General features: G+C 55.4%; 1 protein-coding gene across 2 annotated transcripts in view; it reads left to right on the top strand.

Moving 5' to 3' along the window:
- PLXNA1 (plexin A1) overlaps positions 1 to 17,419 on the top strand; it is a 168,519-nt gene that overhangs the window by 93,988 nt on the left and 57,112 nt on the right. For both annotated transcript variants that reach the window (XM_064518985.1, XM_064518986.1), the window contains exons 9-10: positions 4,553 to 4,667; positions 13,315 to 13,515. In XM_064518985.1, coding sequence (XP_064375055.1) covers positions 4,553 to 4,667; positions 13,315 to 13,515 — 316 coding nt within the window. The remainder of the gene's footprint in view (positions 1 to 4,552; positions 4,668 to 13,314; positions 13,516 to 17,419) is intronic.

The following is a 17,419-nucleotide window of genomic DNA, read 5'->3' on the forward strand; positions in this document are numbered from 1 at the left end:
CCTGACACTTCCCTTTGCCCAGCCTGAACTCCTTGCTGGCTTCATCTCTGGTTGCGTGGCACCTGGAAGGGCTTGTGATGGAGAAGGCAGTAGAGATGTCTGGGGAGCAAGTTGTGGGTCTGCACCGCACCTCCAGCATTGGTTTTTTGCCTGGCTGGGCTCCTTGCAGTCCCAGTATGTTTCAGGGAGGGGGACTTCAGCACATGAAGGAGAGACTCCCTCTAATCATCAGGAGTGATGAAAGCCGCTTAGGCAAGAAGTGATGAGGGAAAAGTGCCTGACCGTGGGAAGGAGAGAGACAGCACAGATGGCATCATGCTGCCGAGCAACCTGCTCCTGCGTTGGGAACAGACAGCAGTGACAAATGGACACGCTGGGGATGCAACCCCAACCACTCCATAGAGCCTGACCTTGAGCAGACGTGCCTGGCTCCGAAGCATGCTGGAGAGCTATGCCTCCTCTCTTTCAGCAGGGGTCCGATTAGACCTATTTGCAGGAACTTGTTCAACCCGATGCCTCTTGCTGGAAGATGTGTCTCCTGATCAAATCAGCTTTCAGTTCCCTTAAACAAGGCAGTTGGTTTGCCTGCTGCTTGAAGCTATAAAGCAAAACTTGCGGACCACAAAGTGAGGTGGCTGCAGAAAGAGCCCTAAGAGAGCTGCAAAGCTCCTGTGCTCCTGGGGGAGGGTGTCAGCTTAGAGCCTAATCAGCATCATTTACATTTCAGAGCCGTTTGCTCCTCCGCTGCTGAGGAGGGCACATGGGGAGGGGGCACAGATGCAATCGCATGTCTGCGTTTGGTGTGGTGCAGGATAGCGCTGCTTTGTTGCAGTCTGGTGCCTTTAGGGAAAGAGTTGCTGGCTGGGAGCAAGGGGAAGAGCTCCTGCCTTTTTCTCCAGGACTTTTGGGTTTTGAAAGTCCTGCAGGGAGCTTGTGGGGGGAGTGATGTCAAACCACCCGTGCCCAAGCCAGCAGAACCAAGGCACGTTAGACCTGGGGTTTAACCATGTTATTGGCACCTGGCTACTAACTTGTTGGGTACTTCACAGAGTCTTTAGCCAGCTGGGTTGTGCTCACCGAGACACACTTTAAATGCAGAAAAGATGCTGTGGCGTGAGACTTGTGTGGCAGTGAGTGTACTTACAATTATATTTGACAACCTTACGGCAGATGGAAGGCTTAGGCAGAAATGAGAGTGTGAAAACCATCTCTAAGGACTATGGCTTCAAAAATGACTCTGTTAAGTTAGAAGCAGCGTGAAGGGGAATTAGGATGTGGAGATCTGTAGACTTAGTATGGTGGATACTTGAAGGATAGCCTAAGAGGCATTAGGAATATGCCTGTCCCTGGGCAAGTGAAGAGGAGGCCAAGAGACCAGTGAGCAAGTACAGAAGCTAATTGGCAATGGAGACCCTCAGGACTGCTGGAGGTTCACCCGGTGTGAGTGGAGCACTTCTTTTATGGAGCTGAGCGTTGGCTTGCAATCAAACCCTTATCTGGGGCCCTTCATCTCCGTTTAGGACAGCCCTAAAAGCCAACGAACTGCAGTGCCAAGGTGCGTGGGCTGGTGAGTGGCCTGGGGAAAGGCAAGGCTGAAGTCAGGTTCTTTATCTGGACTGCTTTGAAATGCTTCAAGTGATGCCAGAGGAGAGACTTAAGAGTCTTTTTTCTTAAACCTGAAAGACCTTGTGGCTAGAAAATAACTCCTGAGGTGCAGCCCTTGCTGAGGGTTGATCTCGTGTGAGGATTTCTGGTTATGCCGTGATGAGTGACTTGCATCGCAGCGACAGTGCTCCTCTGGGGGTTCACCCTGCTGAGGCTTGTACATGTTCCTCTTTCGAATGACCTTTCTGTGGTTATTGTACTTCCGCTAGGATTAACCCATGCTTTCACTGCCCCATTGCCTCAATATCCTGCATTTGTCTGCCTCCCCGTTGCTGCTTGAGCCCTTGTCATGAGGATAGAGGGTAGGAGCAATGCTGCTGCTTTGTTTGTGTCCCTGCTTCCCCCCACTCTCCACACCTCCCTCCATCAAAGCAACCAGAGATAGGAGGCTACGGCTGTGCTTTTAAGTTGAATCTCTGCAGCTGAAATAAAATTGCATATATTTGCATAAGGAGCATCTCAATTAACATATTTGTGGGTAAAGCTAAAAGGGCTGTTCATTTGGAAGTGAAAATGTGAGCGAAACATGGAAATGACTTCCAGCCCCCTTTGCAAGCAGCTTAATTAAATATTTCCTTAGTGTGTGCACATGGATTTAAGAAGCTATTGCTGTATATGTAATGGTGTGTGAAACTCCAGGGCAGGGAGCTGTGGCCCTGCAAAGCCCCAGGTGCGTGTTTGCACGCAGGCTGTCTGCACCTTGAGCTGCCTGCCACGGCGGCTTGCTCCTGCGCCTTCCCCACACCTCTGAAGTGACAAGTCTGCTGCTCGGAGAGGGATTCAGCGTGCTAGGTCCCTCCATCCGATAAAATTGCTTTCCAGGAAGGTTGTCTTTCTGCCGCCTTGTATTGTGAAACTGTTTTCCCTGTCATTTCCCACGAAGGTAAAGGCAAAAGGGTAGCGTGGTGATTTAGGAGAGGGTTCTGGCTGAGCAGGGCTTCCTGCTTCCCACAGGTGCTGTGTTTAGGGGAAGATCCTGTCTTTAAATATAATTGCTCTGGGCCCAATTCTGTTCCTGGTTAGATCAGTGAGAGCAGGAAGGAGCCTTTTATGGAGATGAGCAGTGCTGGTGCTTTTTTTTGCTCTTGTTTTTAAGCTAAGGTAATTATTTCTCTTGCCTTGCAGCTCCTGCCTCAGTAGCTCTTCCTATCTCTTAAGCAGGAGGACAGGTTTGGTTGCATGAGACATACTGTGTTTTGCGGACTTGCCCCTTGAAGCCTGGCTGCATTAATTCTGGCTATTGCTGCCTTGGGATAGTGTCAGAGGAGGACTCGGCCCTGCTTGGTAGCAGCTCTGCTTGGTGTCACGGTTCAGTCACTCCCTTCCACAAAGGATAAGGGCCTCCGAAGCTGCGTGCCCGGCTCGAGAGAGCCCTGGCCGGGCGCTTGGGCTCTGCGGTGATGGGGCTGGATGATCTACCCTTGCTGACAGGGATACCTCCTGGGGCTTGGGCTAAGGTGGGCTTTGAGAGCATTTGATGCGTTCATGTGGCCCTGCCTAGGGGAGGGAGGATGTTCCTTGGCAGGTTCAACCACATGCTGCTATATTATGGTACCACCTGGTAGAGGCAGGGCTTAATGCCTGGCAAACTACGTTAGCCGGTGATGGTCGGTCCTAGGTTGTGTGACCGTGTAATGGGACTGATGTGCGCAGAGTTATCCCACTTCCATGAGCCATTCGTCGTGGAGCAGAGGAAATACCGTGGGGACAACTTTTGCCCAGGCCGCCTGCTATGCACCATGAGTAACAGTTAATATTACCATATAACTTGTCTTCTGCAATCTGAACTTCGGTCTGCCTCATCTTTCCCCTCTGTCCGGCTTAGGCCGCTGTTGTGGCCAGGAAGGAGGGCTGCGAGCCCTGGGCTGCTGGGGAAAGGCTCCCGGACGCTGGGGTGCTGCTCACTGGGATAGCTCGCTGGGATGACTGCACGAGGGGGGAGCACTGGGCTGAGCTGGTGCCATGCCTCCTCTCCCCGCACGGGTCCCTTTGGAGGGGCTGCTGCCCCACTCGTTCCCTTCCCGAGCTGCCCCACTGCCTGGCGCTTCTGGCAGAGGGATTGCAAAGCAGAGGAGTGCGACTCGCTGGATCAAAGCGCGCCTGAGCTCAGGCCCCGAGGAGCTGCAGAGCGGAGAGAGGGATATGTACACATGAGCGTGTAACACAAAGAGCCCAGAGAGGAGGCTTAAGAGAGAGACAGAAATGTTTCAGGCTGGAGAGAAAGGGGGTGGGAAGCAAACACACACACAGCCGGCGAAGGGCTGCAGACGAGGGGGGCAGAGGGAGAGGGTCACACACAATGTATTGTGAGCGACTGAAAGGCACTACAGTCCTGAAATGTTAATCTGACCCAACCTTTAGCCAATTATAATTTCCCTCTCAATGAGCGTGCATTAATCTGGCTCTTTCCCCCCCTTTTCTCTGCAGTGGAGAGCCCTTGTTCTGCCTTCTCTTGCTAAAATTGCCTTTCATGAAACCAAAATAAAGCTCCCAAAGTCTGGAGCTGAGCCTCCTCACGGGCGGGAAGGGAAGGGGTCAGCTTGCCAAACAGAGAGTGGGGTCACGCGGCCCGTGCACGAGCTCCGTGCTGGCCAGGGGAGGAAGAGCGTGGCCAGCTGGGCTGGCACAGAGGGAAGGAGGAGGTGGAAACACTGTGGGCTCCATAACGGCTGTGGGCAACCTGGGGAGTAAAGGCTGGTGGTCCAGGATGGCCAGAGGTGGGGGCAGAGCAGGTGGCTTCCGTCCAGACAGCTGTCACTTGGTCACTTGCGTGGCCTTCGCCCTGCTGCTGTGTGTGACTGACCCATAAAGCAGTCTGTGAGAGACTTTGGGGGGTCATTCCTGCCTTGTTGGTACCCTAACACTGCCCGCTTTGCCCTCTCTGCAGCTGCTTGTCCTGCGTGAATGGCTCCTTCCCCTGCCACTGGTGCAAGTACCGTCACATCTGCACCCACAACGCTGCCGACTGCTCCTTCCTGGAAGGGCGCGTCAACATGTCCGAGGTAAGGCGGCTTGAGCCGGGTCTGCTCTCCAAGCTTGCCTGGGAAGCGATGAAGGAGTTGTGGGGAGAGCTGCTGGGACGGCATGCTGGTGGGGAGAGGCTGTATTCATTGACAAGCCCCATTGCAGGGAGACAGCTTGGGAATTTGGGCTGAAGTCAGAAAGCACTTTAGGCTGAATGAAGTGAAAAACAAAGGCAAAGACATTTAATCATTTTTCTTTGATGTTTTTGAAGGGAGCAAGCTTGAACTGTCATTGCAGAACAACTAGTTTTCAGAGAGGGAAAAGTTTAAAACTGTAGAACAGCTCATTTGGCTGCACCTCACACATTCTGTATTTCTACCACTCTGCTAAGAAACCTAAAGAACTTTTGTTGGGGTTTACCTTATGCAGGGTCCATGCCACGGACCTGGGAAATCTCTCTCTCAGTGGGCCCTGGCAGGAGGTCTTTCCTCCCAGCTTGCCTCGGCATTGCTGGCTGCGCATCCAAGCAAATGCTGTGCAGGCTCTTAAGAGTGAGAGCTGCAGGGCAGTAGATCCATCACAAACCAGGTCACCAGTGCTTCCCTTGCCAGCCTGCATCCCTCCCCACCTTCCTCTTGCATCATCCCATTGAGGAGGCTTCAAAGCCCCTGCTAAAGCAGAGGGGACCTTAACCCTTACTGTGCTCTCCAAGGGCTTCTTTATGTTGCTGCGTGCAGTGGGAGATGGCTAGGAGTTAGCCCAGCTCTTGATCTCTGTGGTTTGCTGGGGATAGGGTTGAATGCAATGTAGGGAGGCAGTACTGCTCCGTACAGTATACTATTTGGGCTAGTTCTGGAGGGGAATGGCAAATAGCCTGTGCTGATTTGGGTCCTGAAAGGAGAGTTTTGGGGAGGAGATTTTCACTCCCTTTCCCACCAAACTCCTGGAAGGTGTCCAGCAGCACAAGCCCCTCCTGAGCATGGTGGTTGGTGCTCACACTCTTTTCTGGAGGGAGATAGTCCTGTTGAAGTGTTGAGGGGTACAGACCTGTGGCGTGAACTTTGGGGAACCCTAATAACACTGCTGCTCAGATAAAACCCTGTTAATTTCAGTGGAACCAGGATTTTGATCTGCTAGATGCTTTCTTGAAGGAATAGGCAAAAGCTGAAACACCTACTGTAAAGCTGATTTGAGTCCAGCAAATTAGGCCCTCACTGTAGCCTAATAACATACCCTCAACCCTACCTCACCTGGGCTGCTGAGGCAAAAGGGAAGGTCTTTCCTGATCCCTCTGGATCAGCTGATGAGCTGGAGTTGGTGTTAGATGAGGTGCTTTCCTCTGATGGACACACCGACTTTAGAGCAAGGCAAGTTCCCCTGTTTGGGGACTGAGATGACAAGACATCCTGAGGCATCTTTGGGGCAGTGCTGGCAATTTCCCTTTGCTTCCTTCTTCACTTGCTCCAGCAATTAGCAATATTTGGGAAACAACGAGGCTTCATGAACACAAGGCTGATCATTTATCACAGACCTGAGCTTAGCCTGATTTCCAGTCACCTGTAAAAGGACCAAGTGGAAAGGGTCCCACTGCTTGATGTTTTCCACCAGGAACAAAGCCATTGTACTGTCTTCATGGGAATGGTTCAAATGCATGTCCTGGACAAAACGTTTGTCCAAGTTATCTCAGAAAAACTTCTCCCAACTGGCTTGTTGGTCTCTGAGCTCTGACAGAGCTCATATCACATCAGCCTCCCAAGCCAGGACTGGGGCCCAGGAACAAAGGAGAACAAGAAGGGCTTGTCTCCACTTCACAGGTCATGTGTGAAGGCAAGCAGCCGAGAAGTCCCTCAAGATCTTTGCCGTCTTGGCTGGCTCTGAGAGAAAGCCTGCCTCTGCATCTCCTGGCTTAGGAGGAGCAGTAACTGCATCTCTGAGTAAATCTCCATCTCTTATAATTTGTGTCTTCTGAGGTCTCCCTTCATCCTAGGTGGGGACCTGTGGGCTTCTGTTTGCCTACGGGTTGTTGTCCTCCCTGTGTCCCCACGCTTCCTTGCTGGGCTTGGCACATGCATGGACTTAGATGGATCCCTCTGTGGCCGAGGTGCCCTCAGCTGTATTTTTCACTTCCCTCTTGCTGTGTCTTTTCCCCTCCTGACTCCTGTCTCTGTAGCTGCTCTGGGCTCCTTACTGAAACAGGTCAAACTCCCAGCAGGGAACAATTATTTTTTTTTCCCTTTCTCCCTCCTGCCTCTTTCATCATTCCAGGAGCTAGGGCCCTCCAGGAGGGGACTGGAGAGAGGGGCTATTACTCAGCCAGAGCCCAGCCACTAGCGGCACACTCACTCTCGTGCCAGGGAAGGGATGGATGGAGGAGCATCTTTACACACGGTGAGGCTGAGCCCTGCAGATTTTCCGTGTTTCCTGTGGAAAGCCAGAGCATCTGTTCCTGCTGCTTGTCTGAGGGGAGCTGGCCATGTCTATAGGGAACGTTTGGGCATTACAGTCTCAGCCCATCTGAAGCTTGGGTCTTCCCCAGTTCTGTGTCTCCATGGACTTCAGGAACGAAGGATGTGGATGGTGCCTGCACAGGGCTGGGCTGGCATCTTGTTGCGATTGTTGCTCTGGCCATGGAGCTGAGCAAAGCCTTCCCTCAGCCAAGTGCACCTGGAGAGCTGGAAAAGCCCAACTGTTGCTCTCATGTGTGGGTATGTGGGGTTGGCACTTGCCATTTCTGCACAGCGACAAGTGAGCGTTGAAAATGCAACTCTGCTTGTCAGGCAGCCCCTTCTCTCCCTGCGCAGCCAGCGTGCATGTAGCTGTGTGGGTTGTGGCGTGTCCCTGCTGCAGCTGAAGTCAGCGCTTTCTGCACTGATCCTCTTGGACTTGTGGATATGAGAGAGCAGTGATGGCTTTCCCCTGCCTCTTCCATCATAAACAGAGTTAAATTCCACATTTTGGCACCTTCTCTCACCTTCGTTGGGGTATTACCAAGCACAGGGGGTGGTGTCGTGTTCGTCGGCACTCGAGTGTGCCCCAGACAGCCTGTGTGACGTGCAGGCCAGGACGAACCCAGCTCGACTGCCCAGCACAAGGGGGGATTATGTAATGTGAGCACATTAGAAAAAGCTGTTTTCTCCCAGCTTGTGCCCTGAAGAAATCTGGCGAGGAGTCAGCCTGTCCCAGGCAACATGGAGCCCTATTCTTGAGGTGGCGTTTCCAGCCAGCTCTGACGTCGCTTCTGCAAACAGGACGCTCAGCGTTGGCGATTCCCAGACCACCAGCTGTCTGACAGCTCTTGTGCATGGCCGTTCCTGTAGTGCTCTCCTGCCGAGGGCACGGCGGGCAGACTTCTGGAGCTCTTCTTCCTTCCCCGCAGGGCGAACCCAAAAGCCTGTGCTTATACCCTCTGGTGTGTCGTCTTTGAGATGCGTGCACCTTTCCCAGAGGACAGAGCTTGTGAACTTGTGTCACTTCCGAGCAGGGGCAAGCTGTCCCCCGGCAGACCTTTTGGTCGCACTGGGACTTGGAGTGGTGCCTGGCCTGAGGTTTGGAAAGCCTGGCTCAGCTTGTTTTCACTTTGGTGTGGCCTCAGCAGTTCCTGGCAGGAGTGGCAAGACGCCCTCAGACCAGCCGCTTCTGTGGCCTGTGTCTTCAGGCTGGGATTATAAATCCTGTCCCTTTCCCCATCGAGCCTGGTCCCAAGGAGACTTCCAAACCAGAGCAATGCAGCCAAACCTCCCAAGGAGCCCAGTGAGTGGGTGGGAGTTACTCGGTGCCAGACCATGGCACCACTGGACAAATTAATGGTAGACGTTCGGCCTGATCCTCTCTGTGGGAGGATGTCTAACTCTGGGAGTTATTTTAAGCAGGATTTGGTCTGTCTGCATTTTGGTTGGTTTGAGTGTGGTAGGCATTGGTCAGAAAAGGCATGGAAATCTCTTAATACTAATGCTTAACTCTATATCTGCTGGTTCCCACTGGCACCTGCAGTACAGGCAGAGTCATTCAGTTCTCTCTGGAGGTAGAAAAGTAGGTGTTTTGCAGGAAAATGCAAACGGCAACCCAGAGCGCTCTGTCCTGGGCATGCCTGGGACATTACCATGGAAATGCATGGATAACTGGGCTCTGCAGAAGTGTCTTTCTGTGCCAGGTCTGTTCTAGGGAATGGAAGAGGCAGAACTGGGTGTGGAGTGCCTGGGAATGGCGGCGGCAGCAGGAAGGATGTCCCTGCCCTCCGGCTGCTGTGGCTTTAAACCCCTGCGCTCTGGAGTCTTTGGTTACTTCAGATTCCCAGAGATCTTTGTCCTCTGTGGCTTTCTCTTCGGGTGAAATGCAGGGAAGGGATGTTGAAGGGAGCACGGCTGTTATTCATGCCGCTGTTCCCATGTTCCTGCTCACAGTTCCTAGGGGTGGCTGAGGATGTGCTCAGTAATTGAAACTGAGTTCTCCTTTACCAAAAAGCTGCTCTCCTGAGATAATCCCTGGTGTCTGCTGACACAGAGGGTGAAAGGCTGGCCTCCTGCAGGCACCAGGCATGTTTCCTCAATCTAAGAAAACTCAGCTTGTGTTTGTTGTTCATTCCCCCAACCGGTGGGAACGGGTGAGACCAGGGGGACTTCATGGAGGACCCCAAAGGCCTCCAAGAAGATTGCTATTTGACTTGGCTGGGAAGAGGCCTGATCCTCAGGGTGCTTAGGCAGCTGGAGCAGAAGGGATGTTGGTGAATGGCTCTTCATAGTGCCCAGCGAAGTCAGTCCACAGTGCCCAGGGCCGTGTACAGCGATACCGTGAGGTTGCTGACTTGGCCCGTGCTGCTGCGAGCACCCTTGGGGGCAACCTGGGCTGGAGCCAAGACCCCTTGTCCCCGTCCCTAGCTGTGTGGACCAACTGTACCCTGCTGGCCTCCTGGCCTGTCCTGGTGACCAGGGGCCCGCCCTATATGTGAGGGAGAAAAGCCTGTTCAGAGGGACTCATGGAGGGGGGGGAGTGGGAGAGGAGGCGAAGAGGGCGGATAGATGGGGCCGAGCAGAGAAGCGTGTTCAAGGATGTGGCCACGGGGATGGAGGCACTCGCACGTGGAGGGGAGGGGAGGGGATGCGGCAAACATGAGCAAAGAGAGCTGGTGAGAGACCAGTGGAGAGAGGAGCCAGCATGGGAGCTGAGACAGGGGGAAAGCAATGGTCAGAGAGAGAGTGGGAGAGATGGAGGGGAATCAGGCAGGGCAGCAGGGCATGTGGAGTGTGTCCTGCCCTGTGGCTCCTTGCTGCCCGTGACCCTGGCCCAGCCCAGCCCCAGCCTGCCTTCATCCCCATCTCTGCAGATGATGCAGCCTTGCAACGGGAGCTGGGAGCTGCTAGAGAAAAGAAAACCACTGCAATTACATCATGGCTCTAAATCTTCTACTCTCAAAGCAAATTTAGGCACCCTTGTGAACATCTTTATCCAGCTAAAAATCCAGTTTTAACAGGAGAAAATCTGAGATTTCCAAGGTTTGGAAGGGTGGGGGAGTTCTTGCTCATCCCATCGCTTCATAGCTCCGCACTCCTGGGAGCTGGGTCTGGGAAGAGGGTCAGCGTTTGCTGAGGGATTGGGGAGCTTTGTGGGCTGTGCAGAGCGTTTCCAAGGGAGGTTAGTGACAGGCGGTGCTTGGGTGAGTCTTGCCTGCTCTTTGAATTGATTTTAGGGGGATGAGTTGTCTAAATGCCCCCCCGGGCAGCCCTGCGTTTTGAGGGAGAGGGAGGCCGAGTGGCGGCTGCCCTGGCCTGCGGCGGGGAGCGTGGGGACCGAGGGAGCCCTGCGCCAGAGCCCGCGAGCACCAGGTGCTTCCTGTTTTGGAGCAGGCTGAAATTTTTGCTGGATGAGACACTTCTGCCAGCAGATGCAGAACATGTGACGTAGCAGGAGGACTCGGCTCCGGCTCAAACAGCTACTCAGCAAAACGGGCCCGCGTGTGGGAGAGGCAAGCACCTGCGCGCCGCGCGTGGGACCGGCTCTCCCCCGCGTCCCGGCCGGCACGGGGAGCTGGGCACCGCGGCGGCGCCTGCAATTGGTGGTGACGGTGCCGGACATCCTGGCTGCGGAGCGGTCCTTGTGAGCAGCCGGGGCAGGATGGGGTGACCCATGTCCCCGGCCGGGCCGAAAGTGACAATTACGGAAGGATGAGGAAATGGAGGTGTTTGATGTCCTGTTGGAGAGCGAGCAGAGCGCTGATCCTTGCCGAGCCTGTGCGTGCCCTGCGGGGCCGGCGCGTGCCACCCGCGGCGCGTCCCTGCAACGCAGAGAGGGATCAAGCAGGCAAGGACGCCTCCGCCAGCAGTTCTGCTGCGGTCCTGAGCCGGGGGCCGAGGGCGACCCGCTGCCTCGCTGCAGCAGGGACGGCTAATTATAAACCGCAGCTTGCGTGCAGGGCCTTCCCGCCGCGAGCGCCGGGCGGTTTCTAAAAGCGGGTTGGCGTCCTCGGCCCCGTTCTGCAGAGGGGAAGGGCGATGCAGCGCGGGAGGTGGCTCCTCCGCGGGGACGGGGGCAGGCGGTGGCAGAGGCGGTGCTGCGAGCCCTCGGTCTGGCCCCTTGCTGTCACTGCCTGCGAGTGGCTGAGCCGCCACCGCTCCTTTCTGCTTTTGTTTTGTTTGGTATGTTTTGGGGACAGATAGTTTTTTTTTTTCCCTTAAAAAATGCCCTTTTGGGGAATGCAGGCTGAGAAGAGCAGGAAATATAAAAAGTAAAACCAGTTGGGGTTTTATGTCAGTATTTGCTAAATGAAACTTAATTTTTTTTTCATTTCTCTTTGTTGTTTTATAGTTAGATTAATCCCACAGGCTGGGGTAACGACCCTCTCAGTTAAATGCTACCCAGGTAAACCAAGTGTTTTGTAAGTGCAGTGAAGCACTTTGGCCAGCCTGGGATGAGGTCTGGGGAGCAGGGAGGACTAGGGCTGTTTTTTTCAGAAAAAAACTGCAAACCGAATGATTGAAGCTAATCTTTAGAAAAGGTATGTGGGAAGGTAAAGGAGGTACCTGGGCAAGGCTGGGCTGTGCATGGCTGGGGGAAGCGCTGCCCGTGGCTCCCGCTGCCCTGGCCCTAGGGAGCAGCGCGAGAGCAGCGGAGTGGCTGCGGAGAGGGGATGGCCCTTCGCTGGCACTGCTGCTGGTCCCTGAGTGGTGGCAGTTTCTGTTCTCAGCCCAGCTCGTTTCAAAAACATGTTATTCCCCCGTGCCGTTATTTACAGCCGACACTTCTAAGAGTAGCTGCCTTAGGTGCGAGCCCTCAGCCGGGCCCTGCAAGGCTGGTGTGGGATTGCATCAGGCTGTTCCTGCCAAGGTGGCATCCTTGGGGGCCCCGGAGCTGTTTTTCTGCCTGAGCTTATTTATTTTTGCTCCCTCCTGCTCCCCTGTGTGCTCGTGTGCGCCCCTTGTGTGCTTTGCCCGTGAGGCTCAGGGGCTCCCCGAGGAGCAGCGCAGAACCAGTGGCTATTAAAAGCTCCGAGCTTTGCTCTCCTGACGACTCCTTCCCTGAGGGGCGTGGGGGCCTGGCGAGGGGCATCTGAGCTCTGCTGTGGGCCCCCGGGGGCCTTGCCTCCCTCCTGGGGCCAGGCTCGTCAGCATCGCCTTGCAGGCGCGGCCGTGCCCTCGCTGCCCTGGGGCTCTCTGTGGGGTCTGCTGGTGGCTCCTCGGCAGGCAGATCCGGCTGGCGCGTGGCTGGGCTCCCCTTGGCGAGAAGCAGCTTCCTGCGGATCCCAAAGCAGGAGGCACCACTGCTGCTTTTGCAGGGGCTGAGCTGGCTTTTCTAGGTCAGCTGTGCTGGGAGAGCCAGAGCCAGCTCTGTCGCTTGTTCAGCAGGACGGCGCGGGCCATCTTCGGGAGTCGCAGGGCTGCCTTCAGCCATCGCTGCAGGCAGGCAGGCTGGTGTGGGCGCACGCTGCTTCTAGCTCGCCACGTGGCCACAGCGTCTTTCACGTTTCGGATGTGATTGTCACTGAGGGCTCCATGGATGGAGGATTACGGAGAGCTCCTGGACTGGAGCGGCTCAGCAGAGCTTTGAGTGCCTGCAGCAAGAAGGCTGTCTTTGACCCAGCAGCAGGCTGGTGGGGAAAGCAGGTAGGAGCAGAGGGCACTTCAGGAGGCTGTCGTTCTGCAAAGTTTGCTGCAGAACAGCATCTGGCCACAGAAGGGCGTTCCAGAATGTCACCTTTTAAAAAGGGGGGAAAAGGCTTTTCTATCTGTTTGTGAATTAGGGGAAATGGAGGCTGAGAAGGAAACAGGAGGTCTGAGACGGTACTGATAGTGCATATCCCAGTAGATGTTAACTCTGAAACCTACTGACAGCAGTGACAGCATTAAAACTCCTCTCATTACCAGTCATTTCACACAAACCTGCTGCTGTTGCAGTTCCAACTTGCAGGTCCATAGCTGAAGCCCATCCCCACCTCCTACAGCCTGGAGCTCTCTGGATTGACCTGAGCTGAGCAGAACACCAAATGGCACTGTAGGCAAATTCTGCTTTAGTCTCTTCTTCTGTGCTCAGGACTTTGATCAGAGCAGCCATGAGACTCTGGGTTGGTTGCGCACAAGGATTTGCTCAAGTGTATGCTCAGGATTGCCTGTTATGGTCTTTTTCCAGGGGTCCTGGTGCTGGGGGGAGGTTTCAGTGTCTTCCTGTGTCATCGGTTGCCCGTTGTTCTCCTTGCAGGACTGCCCCCAGATCCTGCCCTCCACCCAGATCTACATCCCCGTGGGAGTGGTGAAACCCATCACCCTGACGGCCAAGAACCTGCCCCAGCCGCAGTCTGGCCAGCGCAACTACGAGTGCATCTTCCACATCCCCGGCAGCACCACCCGCGTCACAGCCCTGCGCTTCAACAGCACCAGCATCCAGTGCCAGAACACCTCGGTGAGTGTGTGGCTCTCATGCGGCGGGGAGCGGGGCCGTGGGACGGCGCACGGGCCTCCCGTCTCCCAGCTGGGGTCTCCGGCACGAGCTCGCACGGCATTCCCCTGCTTGGCGCGTGCTTCGTTTCCAGGCTGCTCGTTCCTGCCGTGCCCTGGGAGTGCTGAGCTCCCTGGCTTGCTGCAGGGCTGGGTTTCATTTCTCTCTGGCACGACTGGCAGGCAGGTACCGGAGGTTTTGGGTGCTTGCGGGGCCTGGGGAGAGCTCCCAGCCCCTTTTTGCCCCCGTCAGCCTGTACTCGGTGCTTGCTCATCCGCTCCCAGGTGCAGGGGGTTGCTGTGCGGGGTTGTTCCGGATAGGATCAACACCCCCGCCGCTGAGCCAGCACCACCCCTGGGGACCCCTCCAGGTTTTAGGAACACTTCCAAAGAAATTCGCTTTTGAAAGCCGAGGAAAGTTGCCTGGGCCGGAGCCAGCTGGCCCGGACGTTGCAGAGTCTTGCCTCCCCCGCCCCTCTGCCTCCCTGCCTGCTCTTGGTTTCCCCTAACACCAAATGATCCCGCTTTACAAGCCAGCACCTTCTCAGTCGTTCCTCTTTGTGCATACCCCACCCCGTGCTCGCGCACGTCCCCTCGTGCCTCCCGGCACAGCCAGTGCTTTCCCTCCGGTTGTGCAGCGCCGCGTCCGTCCCGGGCTCCAGCCGATGGCTACATCATCCCCCCCGCCCGAGCCTGCCCTGCATCCCAGCCCTGGCGGCGCGGTGCTCCCTTCCTGTCTGTCCTGGCTCCCTGCGGCTCTGCCGCTAGGCCCTCTCCCGCAGGCCGCTCTGCCCTCTGCGGTCGCCTTGTCCCTAAGCGAGGAGGCATTTGGTGGCCCCCTCTGCGAGCTGCGCGCGCGCGCCCCGTGCTGCGCAGTGAATCCCGTGCAGGGAGCACCGAGCTCGCGAGCAAACGGATCTAAGGTATTAATAGCCGTCCCCTCTAGGGAAACGGCGTTGCTCAGCTCCTCGGTTGCCCCGCTGGGCTCTGCACCGACCTTTCCTCATCTGTGTGGAGACAGCCCCTCCCTTCTCCCTCTGATTTAATCCTTTTAAAATTTGTTTTCCATCACTCACACTGTGAAAGCTCATTTGCAGCCTCACACCAGCGCCAGTGCCTGCACCCCTGTCCTTCAGTGGCACGAGTGACATTTAGAAGCCATTGAAGATTGGCCCTGGCTCCCTCCCTCCTGCTGTGTGCTCAGGCCCCCCTGGGGTCCAGAGGGTTTGGGCATGAAGAGCATCCCGAGTCCTCTGCCTCGTGCCCTCTGCGCTAATGCCGGGAGGGATGCTCTGCTACCAGGGCTCTTCCTCTGCAACACACGCAGTTTATTAGGAGCAAAAATGCTTCCTGTCCAGAACGTCCAGGCTCCGGAGTGGAAATTTTGTAGGTGGATCAGCACTTGGCCTGGACGTTAATGCACCCAGCAGCACAAAGAGCAAGCTCCGGCTCAGAGGGTTGTAGTAGAAAGATGCTGCACTGGAGAGGTGTCCGCAAGGATCTGCTGGAAGAAGCTGTCCTTGGGGGTGGTGTGAGCAAAGGTTTGTCATCTTGATGCCGATTTCGGGACAGGGAGTCCGGGGAAAAAGTGCGTTTGAGTGCTGCAGCGAGGTCTGTCCGCCAAGTTAACTTGGCTGATTGTCCCCAGTTTTAATTTCCAGTTTTAACTGCTTCCCTCACCAGCGCTTTGCCATGTGGACCTGCCTCCGGATCCCATTTTGCCTGTCTTGGGTTTCGTAGCCTGACTTGTAGGAGCTGGCATAGCCCAGTGCTCGTGATTCAGGAGCGGCGTGATGGATTTCTGCTTGTGTTTGCAACAGACAAATCACCTGTCTCATCACCTAGGCATCCCCAGGACAGGGGTCCCGTCGCTGGGGTCTCGTCGTTGCTTGTAGCCGAGCTCGGCTCCTCCGTCTCTATTGCAGCCATGCAGGAAGTTTCTTGGAGGTCAGCCGAGTGACCGCTTTCCCAGCAGGAGGGCAATTCTGCCAAATACCTGCTCAGCCATCCGCGGGCTGTTACTGCAATGCACCCACGTGCCTGCATGGTCTCCTCGCAGCCCCACGGGCTCGGGGAGGAGGCCAGGGGATTGTGCTACCTGGCAGCACGGGGGCTTTGGAGGAAGCATTTTCCATTGCAAAAGGTTTAAGAAATGGGGCCATGTCCCAGTGAGCGGGTGAGCGTGTCTGGGCTCAGTCCGGGGGCAGAGGTGCATTAGCAGCCTGCAAACCAAAACCGTGCCTGGGCAGGAGCTGTGATAAGTCTGAGGGGGGAGCGGATGTAGGTTCTGGCAGCCTGTAGGAAAAAAACGCCTTTTTCCTGTGCTTGCCAATTTGCAGGCCTGACTTGCATCCTATGAGTCGCTCCGTTAAGGTCAATGGGATTAGTCAGCCAAGCCCAGCTCGGCACCGGCAGGAGTGCCGGGAGATGAGGCCTCCTGGCTCCCGCAAAGCAGCGATGCCTTTCTGCTCCGAGCGTTACCCATGGGGCAGGCTCCTGGCGGGTGTTTTGGACGAGCTGAGGAGCAGAACTGGGTTGTGTCCTCACGAGGACGTGTGGTCCCCCCAGTGTCCCCAGGAGGCCATTTCGGGCTGATGCTGGGGGGTGTCGCTGAGGCAGGAGGAAGCCAGCTGTGGTTTTCCTCCTAATAAAAAGCCTGAAGGGAGAAGCAGGCTGCTGCTGAGCGACAAAAGTTCATCCCTTGCAGTGATTTATCAGTCCCTGGCTCTTCTGCTTTGGGGAGACGTTTTGTCTCTGCCTTTGCTTGCCCTGAGCCGTGGGGCCACCCCACGTCCTTGCCCCTTGGCTGGCTCAGCCCACCCCTCCTGCCAGGTCTCCCCTCTGCCCTGCAATGCTGAGTTGAGCAGGCAGCTCTGTCTTCTCCGTGTCTGCCTCTTCCCCTTGGAGATGCAGTCAGTTAGGCCTGGAGCTGGGAAAGGATCAGAGGCTTTAAGTAACTGAGGAGAGGGGGTAGGTGGTTGGGTTGGGGATCCTGGATAATTTGGGGCTCATTTTGCCCCAATAAGTTTCAATTTGCAAGCCAGAAGGAGAAAAGCAGAAAGCGCCTTTTTTGTTTTCCACACCAATACTGTGGCTTCCAGCACTGCTGTCATGAGCTGCACGGCCTCTGTAGCTCTCACCCAAAAGGACTGGTCGGCTCGTGAGGCACTGGGCAATGTTGCTCTCCGCTGTATGGTCCCCATGCAGGATTCAGGCAGCAGCACTGTCCGTTTGACCTGAAAATTGCCAGACGCATCCTGAAAGCAAAGCAGGATGGCTGGAAAACCAGTCAGTGACATTGCAGGTCGTGTGGATTTGGGAATGGGAGGCAGCAGCTCTGCAGTGCTGAGGTTTCAGCCAGAAGTCTTTGTTTTCAGGCACAGGGTAGCTTCACAGAAGGAAGAAAAAAGTTTTGGCTTGAAAGAAACTGTCTTTACTTTCAGGGTCTGCTTGCCTGCTTTAATGTTTGAGGGCATTTAGCCAGGCTGCTTTATAGTGTGGGTGATTCAAATTCACACTTCTGCGAAACTTGTCTCCTCCCTGTCTTTTTTGCAGTCCATCTGGCTTGTTGATAGCACTTCATGCTTTGCGCGCCGTCAGCCCGGAGTGACCCGCAGGGAGTGGGGTGTCAGGGAGCAGGCACGGAGCGGGTGGCCCCGGCTGCTTCCTCGCGACGGGTGGATTGGGCTGCAAAGCTCTATGGGTGTCTTCAGTTTTGATTCGTTTTGCATGTTAGGAATTCATGTCTCCTCTGGTGTGGAAGACGCTGTCGTGAGTGGAGAAATAGTGAAATGATGATATCCTCGGAGCCTGGAAGTGAGAAATTGATGTCCTTGATTCAGGAAGGCATTTAAGCATTTTGTTTCCAT

This window comes from Dromaius novaehollandiae, chromosome 12 (genome assembly GCF_036370855.1).
Source record: "Dromaius novaehollandiae isolate bDroNov1 chromosome 12, bDroNov1.hap1, whole genome shotgun sequence".
NCBI classification, from domain to species: domain Eukaryota; kingdom Metazoa; phylum Chordata; class Aves; order Casuariiformes; family Dromaiidae; genus Dromaius; species Dromaius novaehollandiae.